Genomic DNA, 21,520 nt, shown 5'->3' on the forward strand with positions numbered 1-21,520 from the left:
CCTAAAACGTTATAGCGCCCATGTACAGGTGTCGCAATGTACTTCGCCTAATGGAGTGCCTAATAAATTAAAAAAATGTGTGCGTGTACACACGTAAGAAGTGATACTTCTTTATGACCTGATTTTTCGAAAAATGATCTATTATATGCAACTTTACAGAAATTGGTTAAATAAATTTTAATTAGATTAAGTTTAACAAAAAGATTTATTATCATAGACATGAATACAAATGATATAATTATTTCATTTTACCTCATTACGACTAAGATTATTACAGAATTTCATTAATTGCAATAGAATTATTACTATCATTGTTATCGTTATTATACTTGTCCCTACCACCTACTTGTCGCGTAACCGAAAAATGTGACGGTATTTTTTTCCAACGCCGATAAAGAAGTTTCACTTGAATTTTTTTTTATTCGAGTACTTAACATAACTGAACTTCACTAAGTCCATATCATTGCGTTTTACACCAATACTCTATTTCCGACGGAATAAAAGCCTCCTCCAAATTCTTTAACTTGTCTCTATTCTTAGCATTTTTAAATTCTGCCCCTTAATTCTGAACCCCAAAGGTAACGGCTTGGGGTGGTACAAACGCACGTATAAAAAATCCTTTAGTGTGTGCATTTTAAATGCACATTCTTAAGTTATTTACAGTATAACGTATACTCGGTTGAATGATGCACAGAGAGCACTTTTATCAACGTTAGAAAGGAGACATATTTGTGTATGCTTTAAAAGGACAAAGGCAGCGTTTGAGATCAGATCAGTTTTAGTTCAATTTGGTTCCTTTTTAGTATGAACAACAGGATTTAGGACATTTTTAACTGACTTCAAAAATAGTCTGACTTCTATATTATATTTGTGTTATCAACAATATTTGAGTATGACGATACATTTAGGCTAAACACGTGTGGTGAATTGTGTGTATGTTTGTCCACAAATTTCACGGAAACTAAAGGTCATCTAGAGCTGACATCCCTTTTGATATCAATAAATTTTCCAACTTCGGATTTACGTTAACTGGTTCAGAAGTTTTAGATGTATGGCTCTACGCATTTCTAGAGGTTATAATAAATTATATTGAGAGCCCTTTAAAGTAGATTTTAATTAGGGATGATAGTAGTACCAAAAAAAAAATCACGATTTTGCTGGTTATAACATTTTTACTAGCAAAAAACAGGCGTAAACTGCGTTACTCAGAGACTATTAATATCGTGTAACCACGGGTATTCGTTTTTGTACTTTGAGATTAAACATCAAATCGTGGAGATGACTCGGTTGAATTTCCACTGAAGTTTCTCTTTGTTTTCGCTTATTATTCTCTTCTTCACATTCCATGTTAATAAAGAAAAGAATTCGCAACACGGATTAAAATAAAATCTAGGACTGTTTCCGCATTTTAATGGTCTTTGTATTCTTGACACATTTGTGTAATTTCGCCCGGTTTTTCGGTTGCAAGGTCAGTTTGGCTTGTTAATTACGCAGGGAGGTAATGAACTAGATACAAAAATTAGCTTCACGTTAAGGGCCAAATTACCAAAATACTACATTCCAAATTACTAGATTCTCGGAGCTCGTTCGAAACTTGAAGTGTTCAGAAGAAGAAAAACATTTATTTAACTATTAAGTTACTTGGTAACGAAAAAAAAATGAATATTTTATTTTTTTAACAGGGTATAGGAACAGGAGTCTCATCTCTTAAACAATATGTTGGACCTTTAAACTGCCAACGTCTAAGGCACAGGAGAATCACATAATATTAGTAGCTTAATACTTGTCTAAAGAGAACATATAAAGAATGTTCTTTTCCTAGCTTGTATATATACAAACAACTATCCTTGTGTTTCTAATAAAGATAAGTGGTATCTCTACTTACACATTCACGCCATGTGCGAACCACCTACGAATTAATGATCAAATTAAAATTTGTCCCTGTAACGAATATGAACATTATCCTACACATGTTGTGTATGATATCAAGCGAAGTGTATGTACGTGACACTCTCCGTCATTTCCCTTCCTGTCGTACAGAAAATACAATTTTAAGAGACTTTCTCGAGAGACAGTATCGGCCCTGCAAGTGTCAACTACGTAACATTGCAATATCGAAATTCTTGTTTCATACCTTGAATTCTGAAGTATAAGGATTTATAGTAAAAATACCTTTTATTTTTTTTAAATCTCATAAGATAATGTTATGGTGTGCTATACTAGCCGCAATACTTTACGGTAAAGTTGTAAACCTAACTTCTAAGGCAACACTGCAGTTAGTTAAACTTAAATATACTTCTGTATAAAAACGTATAGTATTTTTACGGGAGCAATATCATAATTGACTTTCAAAACTCATCCCTCATGATCTTAGAATATAGAAAATTAAATAGCCTTTAAATCAGTATATTTGTTTCCAACACACAAATATTTATAATATTATTAATCTGCATATTAATAATAATTATTAAAAGTTAATAAGTATAAAACTTAAATTAAATTTAAAATGTTTGGTTACTATGGCAGTGTACTTTTAATAAATATAAATCAGGTGAAATGTGAAAGCGTAACACTCACATTTATTATGGATTTCCATAAAATTACTCCAAAAGGTTTTTCTTTTCATTTCCTTACGCGAATATCAGAATTAAACAATATCAAAAATGAAAAGGCACTCACTCATGACACGCTTCGGAGCGTATAACAATAAAATACGTCTTGTATTCCGTTGGCCTATATCAGAGCCCGGCTTGCATTTACATTGCCAAGGACGTCGAGCGTCGGCTCTTTGATGAAATTTAAATGTGGTGGTGTCAGCCAAAATAAGATGTGGTGTTTCAATTTGCAGCTCAAACGAATGTGGGGGTGCCTTGAATTTTAAATGACGTTATATTATACTTAACGTCGAGTGTTTATATTCGTAATTGTTAGCTTAGAAAGCTTAAATTAATATGGATAATTCAAATAAAGTAATCGTTTTTTCTACAGTATTTTTTTAATTTATTATTGTATCGGCTAGATAAAATAGTGTTAATGCTGTTACTGTTAGGTCCTTACATATGAAATTTGCGTTTTGTCGTACTGGCCTCTTTGACCTCAAATACCTCCTCTTTGGTTAAGAAATTCAAATTCAAATTTGTACAGCTATTGATTCATGTATTTGTGCTTCGATGACCGTCATTCGTTTGATTTTTCTTCTATTTTTTTTCTGTTTGCGTCACTCATTTTACAAAATGGAAAACTTAAAGTATCGTATTATTTACGAGTACGATTTCCGCCGTGGCACGAGTGCTGCGGAAATGACTCGAAGGGTGAATGATGAGTATGGCGGTCATGTTGCAAAAGAAAACACAGTTCGTTTTTGGTTCCAACGTTTTCGTTCTGGAAATTTCGACCTGCAGAACAAGCCCCGTGGACGGGCTGAGACCCAAGTTGATAATGAAGTATTGAAGGCTATTGTGGAAGCGCATCCATCGCAAACTACGTCCGAGTTAGCTGCGGTGTTAGTGATAAAACTGTTTAAATTCACTTGAAGCAAATTGGGAAGATTAAAAAGCTTGAAAGGTGGGTACCTCACGAATTGCCTGAAGCAAACCGGCAAACGCGCGTCGACTTTACATTACTGAACCGGCACAATAATAAAGGTATTTTAAACCAAATCATTACCTGTGATGAAAAATGGATTCTTTACGACAAACGGAAGCGCTCAGCGCAATGGTTGGATCCTGGCCAGCCAGCCTAATCCTGCCCCAAGCGAAAATTAACCCCAAAAAAGTTACTTGTAAGCATTTGGTGGACTAGTGCCGGTATTGTTCATTGCAGTTTTCTCAAATCTAGCCAGACTTGAGAAATGAACGGCTTATGTCTATTGTCAGCAATTGCAAACCATAATGGAAAAGTTAGCGGCTAAACAACCTAGGCTGGTCAATGGGTCCACGCCACTGCTACTTCTCGACAACGCTAGACCACACAATGCACAACAGACGGAATGTCTAAGACATTCTCCGTACTCACCGGACCTTGCTCCAACAGATTACCATTTTTTTCGAAATTTGGACAACTTCTTGCAAGGGAAAAAATTTAACTCTGATGAGGCAGTCCAAATCGCCTTCACAGATTTTATTGATTCCCGTCCGACTGTTTTTTTTAGTAAAGGGATCAATGAACTACCTATGAGATGGCAAAAGTGCATAGAAAACAATGGTTCATACTTTGATTAATTAAATATATTATATTTAAAAATATTCGACTTTTTGTTCCTCCCATACAAAACGCCAATTTCATATGTAAGGACCTAATATATAAATATCTATTAGTACATCTATATTTTGTTATAAAACTTATTTTAATAATAAAACAGATGTAGTTTTAAAATGTTATGAAAATTTTAGAATTTTAATTACCCATTTCGGGATTTTTATTTTTATTTCCAATTCATACGTACAGTAACTAAAGGTAGTAAAACTAACGTTTAATACGTAACGTATTACTAATCAATACAGTATCAATTGAGATTCCTTATGAAAACATCTAAAGCAAATTCGCACTTTTAAATTATATTGAAAACCCGAAAACATTTGCACAAAATGCGTTAAAATTAATTTAAACTTGCGTTTGCAACTCAGCATAGGGAGAGCTTTATTAAAAACTTTCAAAGTTAATTATAGGAGAGCAGCAAAGTGCTGAGATGGAATGGATGTAGTTGCCGTGTTTACACTTTGAGAAACTTTTACTGCTTCTGTGAAAAATCCTGCACTAACATTTTAATTTACAAAATGAAGTTGCGAGTCTAGACAAAAACGCATTCGGTTAAGTGCAACGCAAAGTATATTTATGTTAAAAAAATAGAACAGTTTTAAAGATAATATTGCTTTTTATTAAAAATATCTGGCCACAATCAAAGTTTTTAAAATCTTAAACGTTTCTCTTTACTAACAATAGGTTTTTTTACAGATTCTATTTGACAGCTTCACACTCGGTCGCTTCACATCGTTTACGGAAGATGGGTGCCCAGATGGCTACATGCAGATACAAGAAGCCAGTAGACCCCAAGTAGGAGGCTCATGGTGCGGGACATCCTGGGGTCCCTCAATTTACTACAGTGAAACTAAATCAATAACTCTTATAATAAGACTTCTACATCTCTCCAAAGAACAAAACAACTACAACTTTGACTTCCGAATGGCATACAAAGTTTTGAGGAAGGAGTACGCGACAGTTCGGTATGGAGGGACGCCTCCCTCAGGTGAGTCACAGACAACTTGGAAAACATAACGTGATGATAAGGGAATTCGTAGATGTCAAAGTGTTGTAAACAATATACTTCAATTCTCCAACCAATCATAATGTCAGTAACGTTATATATTGAAACTTTAACTGCCTTGCTTGCCTTAAATTAATCTAATGTATGTGAACATTTTGTGTCATGTCATTTAATGTGTGAGTTATTGCTATTTAATATATACTATCGTCTTTTCTCTGTACAATATTTATTGCTTCATTTGTTGCTACTCAATCTATTAAGTGTTTATAATACTACAGTTATGTCCCTAGCAATTCTTCTATTGTATTTTGTGTAAATTTTATATTATATTTAACAAAGTTAAGGTAACATTTTAAATCACACAGATAAAGGAATTATTAGTAGATATATATCATTCATTCGATCACTCACTTATTTGCACCAACACACTCACTCATGCACTCAGGCGTGTTGAAAAATAAAAATAAAAGCTGTAATTGAATTATACATATATTTATATATATATATATATATATATATATAGATTTTATCTATCTATTATATAAATCTGAGAACCATAACACAGGTATTTTTTTACTTAAAAGTGTTCCCAAATCTTACACATTGTCATACATACATACCTACTTGGAATAAATACAATTTTATTTATTTATATAAAATTTTCATCATGAGATACGATAGCTAAGGGTTATATATCATATCTACTTCCATTTCAGAGCGACCCTTTTTCAAAATAAGACCATTGCCATATCCCGTAAACATAACGCGTGGCGAAGATACGAACATCGCGAGGCCAACTAAAGCCCGCGAGTATTACCTCGGGGATTTGATTTCTGGGACTTATTGCTCGAGAATCTTCAGTGACTGCGATCGTAAAAACTGTAGGTTACAATCACCAAATTTCCCTGGAGTTTATCCGAGGAATTTGACGTGCTACTACGCGGTTCGACAGCACGAGGTGCCTCAGGGGAAACATGCCCTTATCGTCGTTAAGCAACCAAATGGACAGCTGATTTCGATAAGAAGTCAGAAAGCGTTGTATGCGACTAACCAGCAAGAGCGAGGTAATAGTGGACGAGAGTTGAAATTTTGGGAGCAATGTGATGAAGTTCAAGACTATGTGACCGTATATGACGGCTACACAACGAGGGATCCAGTAATTTTAAGGTTTTGCGGAGGAGGAGTATCAGTTCCGGAAGCAATATCTAGTGGTCCTGAGTTGTTAGTAGAATTCACTACGTCACCTTTTGGAACCTTTTTGCAGCCGGCAACCGCTCAATCTTTACATGGATTTCAATTAGAAGTTGAGGTAAGAACATAGTTTTAATTCTTTAAAAAATCCTTTTATTAGAGATAGACTTAAGCATAATGTAATATATAACACAAATGTAATAATAATGATAAGAAAAACTTTCTTGTCAAAAATTATGAATCTAACAATATTTTTTTCAAGGAACAGTAAAGAGTTGTATAAAAGCAGATAATAAACCTATGGAAGTATTCTTTGAACTTGAATCCCATTTAAATATACACATTTGAGTCAACGATGAGCCTATTGTCATATTTCTCTTGAAATACCAGATATTTTTTACCTCATTCCCGAAGAGATTGTAATTATAATTAATGACAAAGTTTTCTTTTGTGTTCAGTATTATTTTAGGCGATCTATCTATTACAGGAAGCGAAATAATGTAAACGTTTGTGGTTTCCTCAAGGAACTTTTGATGTTTGAACATTCGCCGCCGCATTTTTACCTTGTTTGATAAGTAACCCTCAACGTAGTTTCAGATCGCATCGTAATTGGTTTATTCTGGTTATAGTTAATTTTCTTCTTATATTTATTTTAAACTTTATTTTTCGTTGCGCGCCCGGCATATCTAATAAAAAAAATTCTCGTGTCACGGTATTTGTAATTAAGCTCCTTCGAAATGGCTCGATCGATTTTTGTGATTTTTTGTGTGCATATCGGTTACGTCTGTGAATCGGACAATATCTATTTTGTAAACCCCAAATCGTTAATTTTTATTTTTATTTTAAGTTAGTATTTTTTATTAATTCATACAACTTAAACTACGCCCCTCTACGATCAACACCAACATTTAATTTGTTAATAAAAACTTATGACTTGACCTCTATTATATAGAGAAAATTTCACAGAAAAACCTAAAAAAACATTCCGGAAAAGCGAACAGTCTCTGGGGTAGCATAGCAAAATGTTGTATGTACTACAAGTAGGTAGGCTAAGTAAAATCACAGTAAGGAGGAACGAAGTTAACGGGGGCTGCTAGTACATTATATACTTTTGGACATAATGCTCCATAACGGTTCGAAGGTTGGTGTTGGTTTCGGTACGGTTTAAGGGAAACTGTTGTCCACAGTGAGCACATGGGGCTGTTAGGTTTTAGTAAGTAGGGCATCACACTTTAACACCCGGCGCGGTTTTCTCTAAATAATTTTCCAATAATAAAAAGAAAATGCAAATTATATGGATATGCCCCGTGCTAGTTACACTTGGATAGTGCTGCGTACTATAAAGCAATGACGAGCAATGCGATCTTCTCTTGTTTTATCCACATATTTTGAGTAGGAGTTTGTGACGTAAGGACTTGAATTCTTGGGATTCTATAGCTTGACGCGGACTTGGTAATAATTTATATAACCTTTTACTGGTAATTTTGCTGCAACATCTAAACAGTTTCAGTTGATATGTATTACCAAAACTCCTGATTTTTACGTATGTCGTAACTATTTAATTAACATTAGAACACAAAGTTATTTTACTCCATATATAATTTGTTTTAATGTACTACATATACCAAGAAATAGATGGAAGTAGTATAAGTATACCTAATATACCTAGTGGACTAATAAAGCTCGGTATTCTAATATGAAATCCAGTACAATGCTACGTTTTGCATTAGAATATTATATTCAATATTTGAAATTATGAATTTAGTGTAACCCCTGAATTTAGCCAATGCGTTAACCGCACCGGTTTAACAGCTACTAATGCTTTTACTTCCCGTTCAAATGCGATAAGTCTTGGTAAACGTTGGCCTCAAACTATTTTTTTCTCTTACTATTCGATTGTAATTTTCAAAGTATTACTTGTTAATGAATCCTCCACTAATTTATGATAAAGCCAGATTAGTATAATTTTCTAAACTTTATTTTTTATAAGTCCAATTTCGATTTACACCCTCAAACTTCCCAAAAAAATATAATACGGTTTTTTTCGATTTCGAAAGAAAACCTTTTTATCATTTACAATTTATTCAATTAAATTACATTGAATTCGTTTTTTTAATAACTAGGACATTTGTTATACGTTGAGCGATGAGTAAGCTCTAAAAGAACAATCTTATCACGATAAAATCTTTCTAATTAAATTATGCTTAAGATTGTAAAACCCATTGTCTTTGATGCAAATCTGCCCAGTCTCATTTGGAATATTACAATTTCAAAGAAATTCAATGTAATTCTACAAAGCTCTATTACTCTATTGCCTATTTAGAATTTGATAAATTTGTTCATTTACAATAATTATGACTTTTTTTGTACTACAACACGTTTCTTTATATTTATATATATAATACTTTGCTACCATAATATACATTATTATACAAACAAAAACCAAAAAGTAAGTAGGTTACATAAGTTATTAGGCAGCAGGCGACCTTATCGCTAACAAGCGATTTCTTCCAGGCAACCCTAATATGGGAGAGTAAAAAAAAACACCTACAGAGAGTACAAGAAGTGCATTAATTAACAAAAAAAAATGTTATGTTAATTTACGTTATGTAAATCTTGCAAAAGAATATTAATAAAAAATATGGATTTACTAATATTTCCAAACTGGTTTCGAAGTTTAATATATATTTTCGTTGAACTAACTTACTTACTTATTTTAACTCCCGTTACCATTGTATATTATGGCTGTATTGGCCTCTAACTTTAAATTTGGTGGGCTATTAAATCTAAATTATTTTTTATTACATCATCAGTCAATAGTAACAAGCTATTATTCGCATTCCCACCCATTTACATATATATACAATATCATGTATGCATGTGTGTATGCATGTGCAACGTCACTAAAAAATGCTTCTAAATTTACACTATTGAGAACTATACGAAGTACGAACGAGAAGAGCTAGCTATAAACTGTACTTCAATTTAAATTGCCTTTTACAAAATGTTTGTAAACACATGCTCATCGAATATTATAAAAGTTAATTATTGTAAACACATTACTAAAAGTACAACAAAAACACATAGTATCAATGTGAATCAAGGCTGATAAAAATTAATACAAATAAAACCAGATGCAAGATCTGCATACATATAAAATTCACTCGCGTTAAACAATAAATCAAGGCATACCATGCTCTGCTTGGGTCTATGCCAAAGTGTAATTAGCAGAGCTCGTACGGCCAGTTATTATAATGGAGCATTCACTATACTCCACAGCAGTTTGCATTGTTTCAACTTATCAAATTAGGCCGCGGCCTGAAACCGGCCATTTTCTCGCCAGGACTTTTTACCGTTTCATAATTTTACCTGAATCGAAATTATGTTTGCCGCTATTGCGGTATTAAATTGTTCATATCCTTTATACAACAACGAATATTACTGATGGCTTCGTCTGCAGTGTGCTGCAGAATTTTTTATGTCAAATGTAATGGAAAAGTTATCATAATATTTGAAATTACTTCTAACATTTGTTAGTGTCAAATAGTATAGTGGAAAACTTTATTTATTCCGTTTCCCTTCCTGGAAATCTATTCTATATATATATATATATATATATATATATATATATATATATACGCTATGATGTGAAGGTACAGATTAGTATTTTAGTAAAAACGGTGCTATTATTTCATTGATCTTATAAGAAAGAATAAGAAGGCTAGCTGAATAGTATAAAATCTAGTTGTTGTTTAGTGACCTAATTAATACAATTGTTTAAATAATTATAAATGACATTTAGGGTGTGCCTTGTTAATCTTGATTTTTATAAATGCTATAAATAAGGTATTATGTTAAAAACTTTTTTGCTACACTAAAAATCTTTTCGATTTTAATGTTCAATTATTTAAGTTCCCTGATACATTATGATATTTTAACGTAAATAATGCTAATGAGCTTATTTAAACCCACTTATTACAGCCCTTTTTAAGCGAAATCATCGTATTAAAATCTGGGTTACAACTCTTAATTCCTCTTGACCCTCTCCTCAGCGTATCACGTCTTGAATGCGCAAAGTATTATCTAAAATCAATCTTATAAAATTCCCATCACAAACAAATTTGAGAATCGGAAAACATTTCCTCGCCATCCAAACGTAATACAATCATTGAATGAAATTGATATTAGCATAATAAAACGTTTTAGGTTAGATTCGTCGATCAACAATCGCCGACCTACGCAAAAAATAAGCGGGCTTGTGAGTTTTGGATAAGAGGGACTGGCCGAGGTGTGTTGGAGCACCCTCAACACTCATTACCGCCGAATACAACGTGTCTATATCATATGCAGGGAATCGATACGTCTGGTCCTTCGGGCAAGAATATATTTTATCGACGACAATTTTCAGCTCCGAGATTTCGTGTCTGGTTCTCAGTATTAAAATTTTATGTGACGAACGCTCTCAATCCGAATTTGCCTGAAGATGAGTACTGCGGAAGCCATTTGAATATATGGGATGGACCCATGAGAATATCGCCTGGCTGCAGCGATATTTTTTGGTATGATATTGCTATTATGATTTTATTTACTATCTTTATTTATTGTAATTAGGGTCTTACATTACGTTTGATATTTTATCACAAATTATCAATAATAAATAATAAAGAGCTGACATTAATATATTCCTATATTTATAATATAAATAATTATTAATACGTTTTGTATTTTGAATAATATATGATAATTCGATTAACACTATCCATGTAATATTATTATAATAATATGTAAACTTCAATCCAATTTAAATATTTATATTAAAAAAATCGAAAAACTTAGTCTAACGAATGGGTTTTTATTTATAGTGACAAGGACCGTTCAGTACAAATGTCTAGAGCCACCTCACCACAGTCAGTGATAGTGGGTCGTCCTCCCACAAATGCCACTTTAGTTGCGAGATTCTGCCGTGAGAGGGCTCCAAGAACGTGTGAACATGCGTTACTTAGAAGGTCGAGGGCCTGCGCTCGAACTGAAAGTTTTTTATCAAAAGGCGATTCTCTAACTTTAGAACTGAAATTGACGCAAGGGACCGCTCTGAAGTGAGTTTTAACTTTCTAATTTGCTTACACGTTTTATATTACTTTCAAACTTATGGTCGCTCTTATTCCTTGAGCGTTTAAAACTGAAGTTGCGAAAGCTTTAACTAGGTTCTACTAAAGGACTTGTCTTTTCTTTTATACATTTTCTTTTTTTGAAATTAGTAAGTTTTACTTCATAAGAATATGTTATGGAAAAGATAATATAAATTATGGACGCTACAACGTTTTTAGGACTGGGTCTAAGATTTCTGTTTCATGCTCAATTCTCAATCCAATAGGCAAGTAGATGATCAGCCTCGTGTGCTTTACACACGCCGTCGACTTTGGGTCTAAGGCAAACCGGTTTCCTAACGATTCTTTCGCTTTCTGTTAAATGCGCTCATAGTAAGAGTGGACAGCCGGGAATCGATCCTATGACCTCAGGGATGAGGGAGTGAAAAATATATACAAAGATTAATTTAGTCTTTCAAAATACATCTAAGTAAATATTTAAAATGCCCGAAAATATTGCAGTTAATATTTACAAACTTTGTATTATTTTAGGCCAGTTTTCTTCAAAGCCTTATACGAGTTCGTTGACCTGCACCAAGATGGAGAGCCATGGGGTCATGGTCCTTGTTCTAGGAGGTTTTCTTCTCGTTCCTTTCCCGAAGCACCACCGGACCCACCAGTAACATTTTCATCACCAAGAGATGTATTTCTCTATGGCAGGGGAGGAAATCGTAATATCAGGTATCGAAGAAATTCGTTATCTCAAATAAGTTGCGCTAGATAATTTTAAACTATATATACTACATATAACTTCTACTGTAAGGAACTGAATTTACAGTAGAAGTTATAGGAAATGAAAAACTAAATTAGCTTCTTAAGGCAGATAAGGCAGTTTTTGCCGAGCACCATATGGAAGCAGTTGCCCACCGATATATTTCCGAATTAGACTTATTAGAAAAGGTCGGCACCACACTTGCGAGCCCTCTGACAATGTGAGTGTCTATGAGCGGCGATATCACCGCACATCAGATAAGCCTCCTACAAATAAAAGCCCAACGCTAAAATTATCCAATCTTTTAGAATGTTGGCAAAATTATTACAATTTGGAAATACTCATCATTATATTCATTTATGTCTTTATTTCCAATTTGAGTGTTTAAAACTGAAGTAAACTCAGTCTTGAGTTCTTTTTGATGTCTTGTTAGTTTACTTTTATACATCATCCATTTTAAAGTAATGCGCGATTTTAAAAGTTGTTTAATGTTAAGCGTCTTTCAACAGCTGCACATACCGATTTGAAGCTAACCCTGGCGAGGTTGTACGACTGAAGATATGGAGCGTCCGAAGCGGTGGAAGGCTATGCAGATCTGTGCATTCTGCTCACTCACCGTGGTTCAGGTGTGGTGGCGAGGTTACGGCGGCTGTTAGAGTATTCGACCGACCTTGGAAGGACAGTGGGCCTGGAGTTGTACGAGATTGTTTATGCAGGTAAAGTAGTGTAATTATTTATTTCTAGAATACGATTTAAATTATTCATATACGTATATTATACTACACGTCCTGTCCTTTATACTACACGAATCGAACTCAAGCACGTAGTAAAATAATTAAACTTTACATAAAAGCCTAAACTACTTCTGCGCCCTAATGACTCTGTAAAATATTATTTATTTGTAGCAGATGAAATTTCCTTTAAATATATTTATGATGAAATTCTATTCGAGACATTAGAGTAAGAAAATACGACGCCCTAAAACGATTTCAGGCGAAACAATCGTCGTTTCTCCTAAGTAATAATTATGACACATTTAATGCTAATTTAACACGGCTGATTGAGCGATTGTTTAAAATTTATTTATGGGAAATAATGTATTTATTATTTAGAATTAAATAAATCCCTTATTTGCCTTGAAAATATTATGATAGAGATAAGGCGTAAAACAATATCAAACTAGTATTGTCTTTGGTTAACATAGCTTTTACACATTGAAAGAAAACAATTTTTTTACCGGATTTCAGCTATTTGTATTATATAATAATTAAATTAACTTATAATTATTTACATAATTTAAAATTTTCCTACGCTTCGCGTGCTTTACAGCGTGCGTGGTCACGGTGACTGAAGACAAAAGGTGTTGAATGTCAAAAGTATCACAGCTGTAGAGAAAGTTGTGTTATCTGTATTTATTTCCCTGGAGTTTTTACCCGTCATCTTTTAGTCGATACCAACTTGGTACGATACGTCGACAACAAGTGTTTTCTTTCAATATCGAACTAGCATGCAAATGTCTATATCGCAGCAGCACCGTGCCATTAAAATCTAATCACTATTTCCTTGAAATCATTACACGGTTGTGTTCTGTAACCTGTGGGAAGGACTTTGATTGCCATGGCGTAGCAATTTTAGCGCGGTAGGTATTGGGTATATTGGGTATTGGGTATATGGGTATAGGCGCGGATTGAATAATTTTCCATACTTTTTAAAGTCATAACTGATTCTAAAATATACTTGGTACTGTCAAGCTTACAATGGGCCCAAGTCCCGGTTGAAAAGCCATCACTAAATATAAAAATTCAAACATCTTTCGTTAATCCTATGATACAAATATTTCAGTGATGTGTTTGACTACGAGTTTACATCGACATCTACTGTGGCTGAGTTGAAATTTGATGTTGTGAATATGACAGCAGTGGATGACTTCCGGTCTTTTGGATTTGAGGCTTCAGTAGAGTTTGTGAGAGTCGAATCCCATTGTGAAGCCACACACAAAGTTCATGGACCGAGTGGAGAGTTACTTCTGTATTCTTCTATTATGGGAATGGTAAGTACATAGTTTTATATCTTCTTTACTTAAATGTATTGCACATTTCAGTACTGGTTTGGGCGTAGATAACCATCACTACCAAAGTTTCAATATATGACAATGTACGGCTTATTGCGAATAAATTTTTTATCTTTATTCTTAACTCAACTCCGCTAGCTCTGTGTCTTGGCCTCCGAAATTAGAATCTTCCAGCGCTATATCCTCCCGTCAATTGCTAGGATTTTAGCTGCAGAAGGTCCTACTGCAAGCTGTAGAACCAGCGCTACCTAGGCAGGTACTGCAGGCCGGCCTAGGGATTTGTTTGGCTGGGCTACCAAGTCTTCTATTTTTTCGCCATAAATCGTACTAATCCTTGCCGGCCCCAGAATTTTACACAGTGCTTTTCGTTCCACGGCCAGTAGCGAATGCTCCTCTTTCATCGTTTTTGTCTTTAAAAGTTATGTAACGGATATAAGCGCACGTTTATCACATTATTTACATGACTCGTTTTACAATAATATTATTTACAAACACGACATTTTGATTGTTTAGTCAAATCAATAATTGTTAACTATTTGATTATTGAAATATTTTCATATTAGCGCCATCTATTGTCGAAATTATTCACTGGATTCTCACAAAAATAAACATATATTTGTTCTGAATATGTGTTAGGTTTTAATTTGTTACAAACCGCTCCATAATTTAGACATTAAAGACACAATAAATAATTGTTAACTATTTGATTATTGAAATATTTTCATATTAGCGCCATCTATTGTCGAAATTATTCACTGGATTCTCACAAAAATAAACATATTTGTTCTGAATATGTGTTAGGTTTTAATTTGTTACAAACCGCTCCATAATTTAGACATTAAAGACACAATAAAGATTGGACATTTTGAGTTATATATGAGCCTTGAAATAGTGTAGATGACCTACGTTTCTCAAGCGGGGGGGTCGAATTTGAGTTTGTTTTCAGTCCATTGTAAGTACAAACTAACTATAGGTTCAAAAGATTCGTTTATTAAAGTAATGAATAATTGTAGTGTAGTGTTATAAAACTAAATTATAATTTTACAGTGACGGGGTCGCAAGGTTGTTCTACTTAACATCCATCCTTATTAGAATATTTATACTTTCAGGATCATTGTGACCAGCGGCCTTGGTTGATTGACCCATCACCTGGTCGCTACCTCTACTTGAGGATTGAAGGCAGTATCATCAAAGAACCAGACTTGGATAACTTCACTCTTCTCAATAATATAACGGTCGCTCCAGATCTGCGGCATATGTGCCGAACGCAGAACCGAATAGCAGTGTATACTGGAGGACTGTCGCCTGTTTACATTTGTCCACTGCCGCCTCATAGACAGGTATGAATACTTTAATACCTTAGTAATACCGTGTAATGCAGATCTCGATAATTGCCCATGGTAAATATTTAATTATGTATTCTCAGCGATGCCAACTTGGGAGTTTCCCCAATTTTAGGGGAAATTAATATGTCTTGGAGGGGTTGTTAGGAAATAAATTTTAGAAAGATTTAAGAAAAGGGAAAAGCCTTTATATGTATACAAAAAATTACATGTGGTCTAACTTTTATCGTAACATTAGGTTAAATATTAAATTGTCAAAATTTAAATTATAATAATTCATTACATACAAATGGAAATGTCTTGTTAAACATGTATAACTTTGTTTAACATAATTATAGTATCTTTGTGTTTTGGATGAGCTTATAAGCTATTAATGTTACACATAAAGACTCAAGGAAGACGGGGATATTTGATACCTTCTTCATTATTTGTATCTTTGTAGCTACATGGACGAAAGTTCTTAATTTTAAATTATTACAATACAAGTTTTTTAACTGTTATTAATTATACAGAGCAAGTGATGACATAAATTTAACAATATAAAGTCCAATATATAGAGACTCTGTTTAAATAAACATAGTAGGTACAAGACCATTTCGATTATACAATCTCAACTAATGCATTGCAATTTACCTTAGGATATTAGTATATCAAAGGCTATAATCATAAGGTATAAATGTGTATTAATTTTGTTCAAGCATCAGGAAATATAATAATGATAATAAAATTAATTCCAATTACTATACAAACTGTATTTCATTTAGTTTAATTTAAAGACACGTGTCATACGATTAGTTGTTCTTTCTGCGGTATTTGAACTATTGTTGTTTGCTTTGTCGTATTCATTTCTCGCTTTCTCTCAAAGTGGCGAAGACTACTTCAAGCCCTTAATTATGGTGGTGAGATTTCCAACATTCAAATTATACTTTACAATAATTAAATTAAAATTTCTCTGTGAAAGACTATAGGAAGCCAAAAACATTTTATTCCAGGAAGAGCAGAGCGTAGAAATTTTCTCCGATGGCTGGATTAAAGAAGTGGACCCTCTAGCGAAGCATGTGTTGGCTCCTCCCCCATCACCGGACCATTTTGACCTGGATTGGCCCAGATCCCTCTCCGTTGAACTGATGGGGGTTGAGAGTGGTTCCTACTTTGTAACATGGCTGGAACTGTCTAGGAGGTATGTTTATTACGTCTCGTGCGATATGTACCATTTATTTGAGATAATATTTTTTTTGGAACCTAATATAAAATATCTGTGCAAGAATCAAGCGCAAGACTCTCATTAAATTAATCTACAAAAATATTTATTTAAATTAATTGGAATTTGAATTCCAGTCTGTCACTATGATCTGAAAATGTACTTATTCTTTTGGTAAGAATTTCCTTGTAATTCCTAAATCCTATCATTGAAATTTCTTAAGTGAACAATTTTTTTTTAATATATAAATTATGTAGGTTAATTTGGGGAGACATAAGCATTTTAGGTAGACTAATGTGGGTTGGACAAAAATGGTTGTAATTAATGATTCCAATTTATCATATGTAAGTGTCTAACTATTGATCTTGTTTTATTGAACTTAATTGGTTGATTTCATTTAGTTTAACGGCCGATAGAGGGCATTGTACAGCTTGCTAGGTAGTGGACTATGAATTGTGTGTTTAATCTTTATATGTATTGTATGTCAGGAGTATCTGTATTGTATATGTAATGTATGTATGAGCAAGCTGCACTAGATTACTAGATATTCATATATCGGGTGAGATGTAAGAACCTAACAACCCTACGGATCCCTAAGCCCTACGGATGTACCTTAACACATAAATAGTGCATATATAAATGTACTTATAGTACGGGATGTCTCCACCAATAGACCTAAGGTAACACGGAACGGTAGTATCAAAGGTTTGAGGTGGTGGGATTATCTCAAAGCTATTGGCCAGGCTCACCACCATAATTAAGGGCTTGAAGTAGTCTTCGCCACTTTGAGAAGCGAGAAATGAATACGACAAAGCAATATTCAAATCTGATTTATTGTTCAAAGACAATAACTTAAATACTACTTACACCTATCACACATACTTAATATTATTTTAGTGAGCGTTGTGAGTGTTGGTGTATTGCGCACCTTCAGCTATTTACATTTTGGAACACACGTAAGCCGTGTCAGCAATTGATCAATATTCGAAAAAAATATAATTCAAAATTAATGTTCAGCTAATAATATTTGGAAGACACTTGAGCCGTGTCAGCAGTTGGTCAATGTTCAAATGAAATCTTAACAGGGATGATTTTCTATTTTGATCCAAATGTAGCGAAACTTTTTAACAAAATTCACGCAGCTTTAAACAAATATCTAGAGATGAATTCGTTTATTTAACGCGTTTAATTGTATAACTATAACCGATAATATCACTTGAATATCTTTTTCTAGACAACCTACCGAACACGGTGGAGTGTTCGCGCTGTCGGGTGACTGTCGCTACCGCTGTCCATCTATAGATGCGTGCATATCCCCTGCATTGTGGTGCGATGGTATTAGCCAATGCCCTGACGGAGCTGATGAGCGCCTTACACAATGTTCCTCCTTCATGAACGCACCTTTCCATTACCTAACAGGGCTGATAGCATTCATCGCTTGTATCGCCTTCATTGTGGTGAGTTTATTCTCTATTGCTTAGACGTACGCAGTATTACAATTATTACTGAGATTATAAGTAAAATATATATTTTTTAAGGAATTGTAATTTCAGTTATATGCCGGTTTAGCTTTAATATTCTCTTCCCTTACCGGTAAACGCCTTTTTTATAAAACAGGGGCCAAACGGAAACCTGCTGCCCATGGACACTCTCAATGCTAGAAGGTTCACGGGAGCAGTGTCGGCCTTTAAAACGCCTTTTAGCTAACTAATTCCCGCCAAATAGAATTCTGCGTCGCCAGAACTCACGTGAACATTTAACCATCTCCAGGTTTTCCGACGCGTTAATTATTAGTGCACCATAATATTAATTTAAAAACTTGCTCTTGCCAGGTCGCAGCAACTCGAAGTTGCCGGCGGCGCCGTTCGGCGCTCCAGCAGCGCCTCAAAAGTTTCTCCTCGGACACCGCAATTTTCGATGAGAAAGAAGTGATTTGCTGACCAAGCGAAGACTCCGTGCGATACGTGGAAGTAGACAGGGTCACTACGGTGTGACTCTCCACGCGCGGAGTCTGGATTTTCCTTGTTAAGGACGCAATGACGTCACTGGGTCAATGACACGACGGGCATTGAACTCGAATTGAGATTGAATAGTTTTAAAGCGAGCCTTCGGACCAAAGTGATACCGATTGGTCAGGATACATTATATATCGTGGTAGTCTGATATTTACATGACAGATTCTCCAATATTAGCTCTCATACAAAATACTAAACGCCCAGCTTAATTTTCTGGACAAAATAAAATTTAAAGATTTATACTGCAAAACTTGTCAATTCCATCATGGGCTCGAAAACTGTTTTGTGTGATCTTTTGGGTTAGTTCTTTATATTAGTTTTTGATGCTTTTAATTGTTCATTAGATGACGAAAACTAATCAACTAAACAGTGTCGTGTCAATGGAAGTCATGAATTATCAGAATACCATTAGTTTAAATTCGAATTATTTTAAGGCATTTAAGTTTAGAGTTGACTGATTTCATTATGTAATTTTAATGAACGCACAATTTTTTTTACCTGATCCAATCGGTTCAAGAATGTACGAGATATTTGTTGTATTATTATCTTGTAAATAATTTTGTTGGAATGTTCGTTATAGATTAAAATATCGTTGTGGCAATAATTCAATTGTATCAAAATCGAAGCCTGTGTTCCATAAATTCGTATACGTGATACAATACTGCCATTTATGAAGTTCGTATACTTTAACTGTAATTTTAACCGAAAAAGTTTACAGTTTTTTTTATTACCAAAAGTGAGTCTATTGACATGTTATATTTGTTTAAGAGTGCGTTTCACTAACGTTTATCACGACGACTAAGCGAGGTTTTCCTCATGTTTCATTAAACTATATTTAAATGTTGAAACACTGCGTAAATAGTGTTGTTCTCTTGTAGTATTGTTATCGGGCATATAACAGCGTCGTCGTAGAAATGCTGGTGTCAGTGAAACGCACCCAAAAAGATACAATGACATGATTTTCCATCGACCATCAGCCATAAAATGTGTTCAGTGTTATCTATATCCAAAACTAAGACACGTAAAAGCAACATTGATGAATCATGTCAGTGACCTCATAAGCAATTTATAAATTATCCTACTGTAAATAAAATTAAAACTAATTCATATCTTAAAGTATTAAAGTGATATAAATTTGTTTCCCAAGGAAATTATTGAGATTTGTTATATCGAGTTAACTATTAGTAACTTGTAGTGATATTGATAATGACCTCGTAATGGTTAGGATATTATAAAAATAGATTTGACCCGACGGTACCTGTGACAGTCTTTGATTATTAACTTATTATTATTGATAAAGGTCCATAGTGATCGATAAAACCGCGCCTTGCGAAAAAATTTCGTTACATATTAATTACGATTTAAAGTTCGTGATTAAATAAAATTGTCAAATATCAAATTTTGACTTACGATTCCTGTCTAAATATAATATAAAATGGTTATTAAAAATCAATAAATTAAAGCTGTCGAAATTAATCTTTACAAACGTTATAATTACAAACTAATGTAAATATAAAATAGATAATTAGTGAATAATTGACAGATTAATTACAAAATATATAATCGTAAACTTGTAGGCAACCCACGCCTGTTAAATTTTTTGAACGTTTTACGTTAATAGTACAAACTTTAAGCGAAGTAAATAATTTTTAATATTAAAGCGCTGTTTTTAATACGTGAAACGCTTTAAGCTTAAACTGCGCTTTGGTAGAACAATATTAAGTTTAAGTAATGTAATAGATCAATAAATACTAATTGGATTCTCTAAAAGTTAATTATGGTGAGGCTATGAATGAATAAAATGAGAAGAAGTTTTATTCAAATATAATATCAAAGACTGTCATAAATCTGAAAACAATTATGAACTTAAATTTAACAAAATACTGAATATATTTTCACTAAGATTGACAGACTGTTATTTCGCAAGTGTTCTATGAATTAATTATACTAAATGCTACCAATATTACTAGATATGTTTAAGATGGTACCTTTAATGAATGAGACAGTTTATTTGAAAATCACATTATACTAAAAATAAGCGGACTTAAAATTTAGAAGTCTAGATTTAGCTTAGTGAAATCTACAAATTGGTTTCTCTCTTTATACTTAACGTTAAGTCTCGTATGTTACCCAAACACTGATAAACATCTATTTTTGCCGCATCATAAATCCTTTTTGCATTGTTCATTGTTTATTTACCACGAAAGTGTTCAGAGTAGTTGAAAGTAATAATAACTGCAGCTGAGTGTCATCATCGGACGTCCAGGCAGAGTACGAAATTCCACCCGTATCACCTCGACGTCCGCCTAAAATCTGAGCGTTTTTCAAGGTAGTTTTTGCCGCGCACCACCACTGCCCACTGAAGTATTTCCAAACCAATTCGACTTAGGGTCCTTCAAGAAAAGAGCGTACCAATTCTTAAAAGGCCGGCAACGCATTCGCGAGCCCTCTGGCATTCAGTCTCTATGGTATAAATTACCATCAGGTGATCCTCCTGCCCATTAATTACCGGATCCTCTACGACCTTTAGATCCATTTGGTATTCATGAATAGTTTGAGCTTATACATCAATTTGGT

General features: G+C 33.8%; 1 protein-coding gene across 1 annotated transcript in view; it reads left to right on the top strand.

Moving 5' to 3' along the window:
• Positions 1 to 21,253, top strand: part of LOC123708213 — an 89,476-nt gene extending 68,223 nt beyond the window's left edge. The window contains exons 4-14 of the mRNA XM_045658798.1: positions 4,954 to 5,245; positions 5,980 to 6,572; positions 10,661 to 11,013; positions 11,317 to 11,550; positions 12,094 to 12,282; positions 12,823 to 13,029; positions 14,156 to 14,363; positions 15,494 to 15,724; positions 16,720 to 16,907; positions 18,163 to 18,385; positions 18,761 to 21,253. Coding sequence (XP_045514754.1) covers positions 4,954 to 5,245; positions 5,980 to 6,572; positions 10,661 to 11,013; positions 11,317 to 11,550; positions 12,094 to 12,282; positions 12,823 to 13,029; positions 14,156 to 14,363; positions 15,494 to 15,724; positions 16,720 to 16,907; positions 18,163 to 18,385; positions 18,761 to 18,868 — 2,826 coding nt within the window. The 3' untranslated portion in view covers positions 18,869 to 21,253. The remainder of the gene's footprint in view (positions 1 to 4,953; positions 5,246 to 5,979; positions 6,573 to 10,660; positions 11,014 to 11,316; positions 11,551 to 12,093; positions 12,283 to 12,822; positions 13,030 to 14,155; positions 14,364 to 15,493; positions 15,725 to 16,719; positions 16,908 to 18,162; positions 18,386 to 18,760) is intronic.
• Positions 21,254 to 21,520: the final 267 nt, after the last annotated feature.

Source organism: Pieris brassicae, chromosome 4 (genome assembly GCF_905147105.1).
Source record: "Pieris brassicae chromosome 4, ilPieBrab1.1, whole genome shotgun sequence".
NCBI classification, from domain to species: Eukaryota; Metazoa; Arthropoda; class Insecta; order Lepidoptera; family Pieridae; genus Pieris; species Pieris brassicae.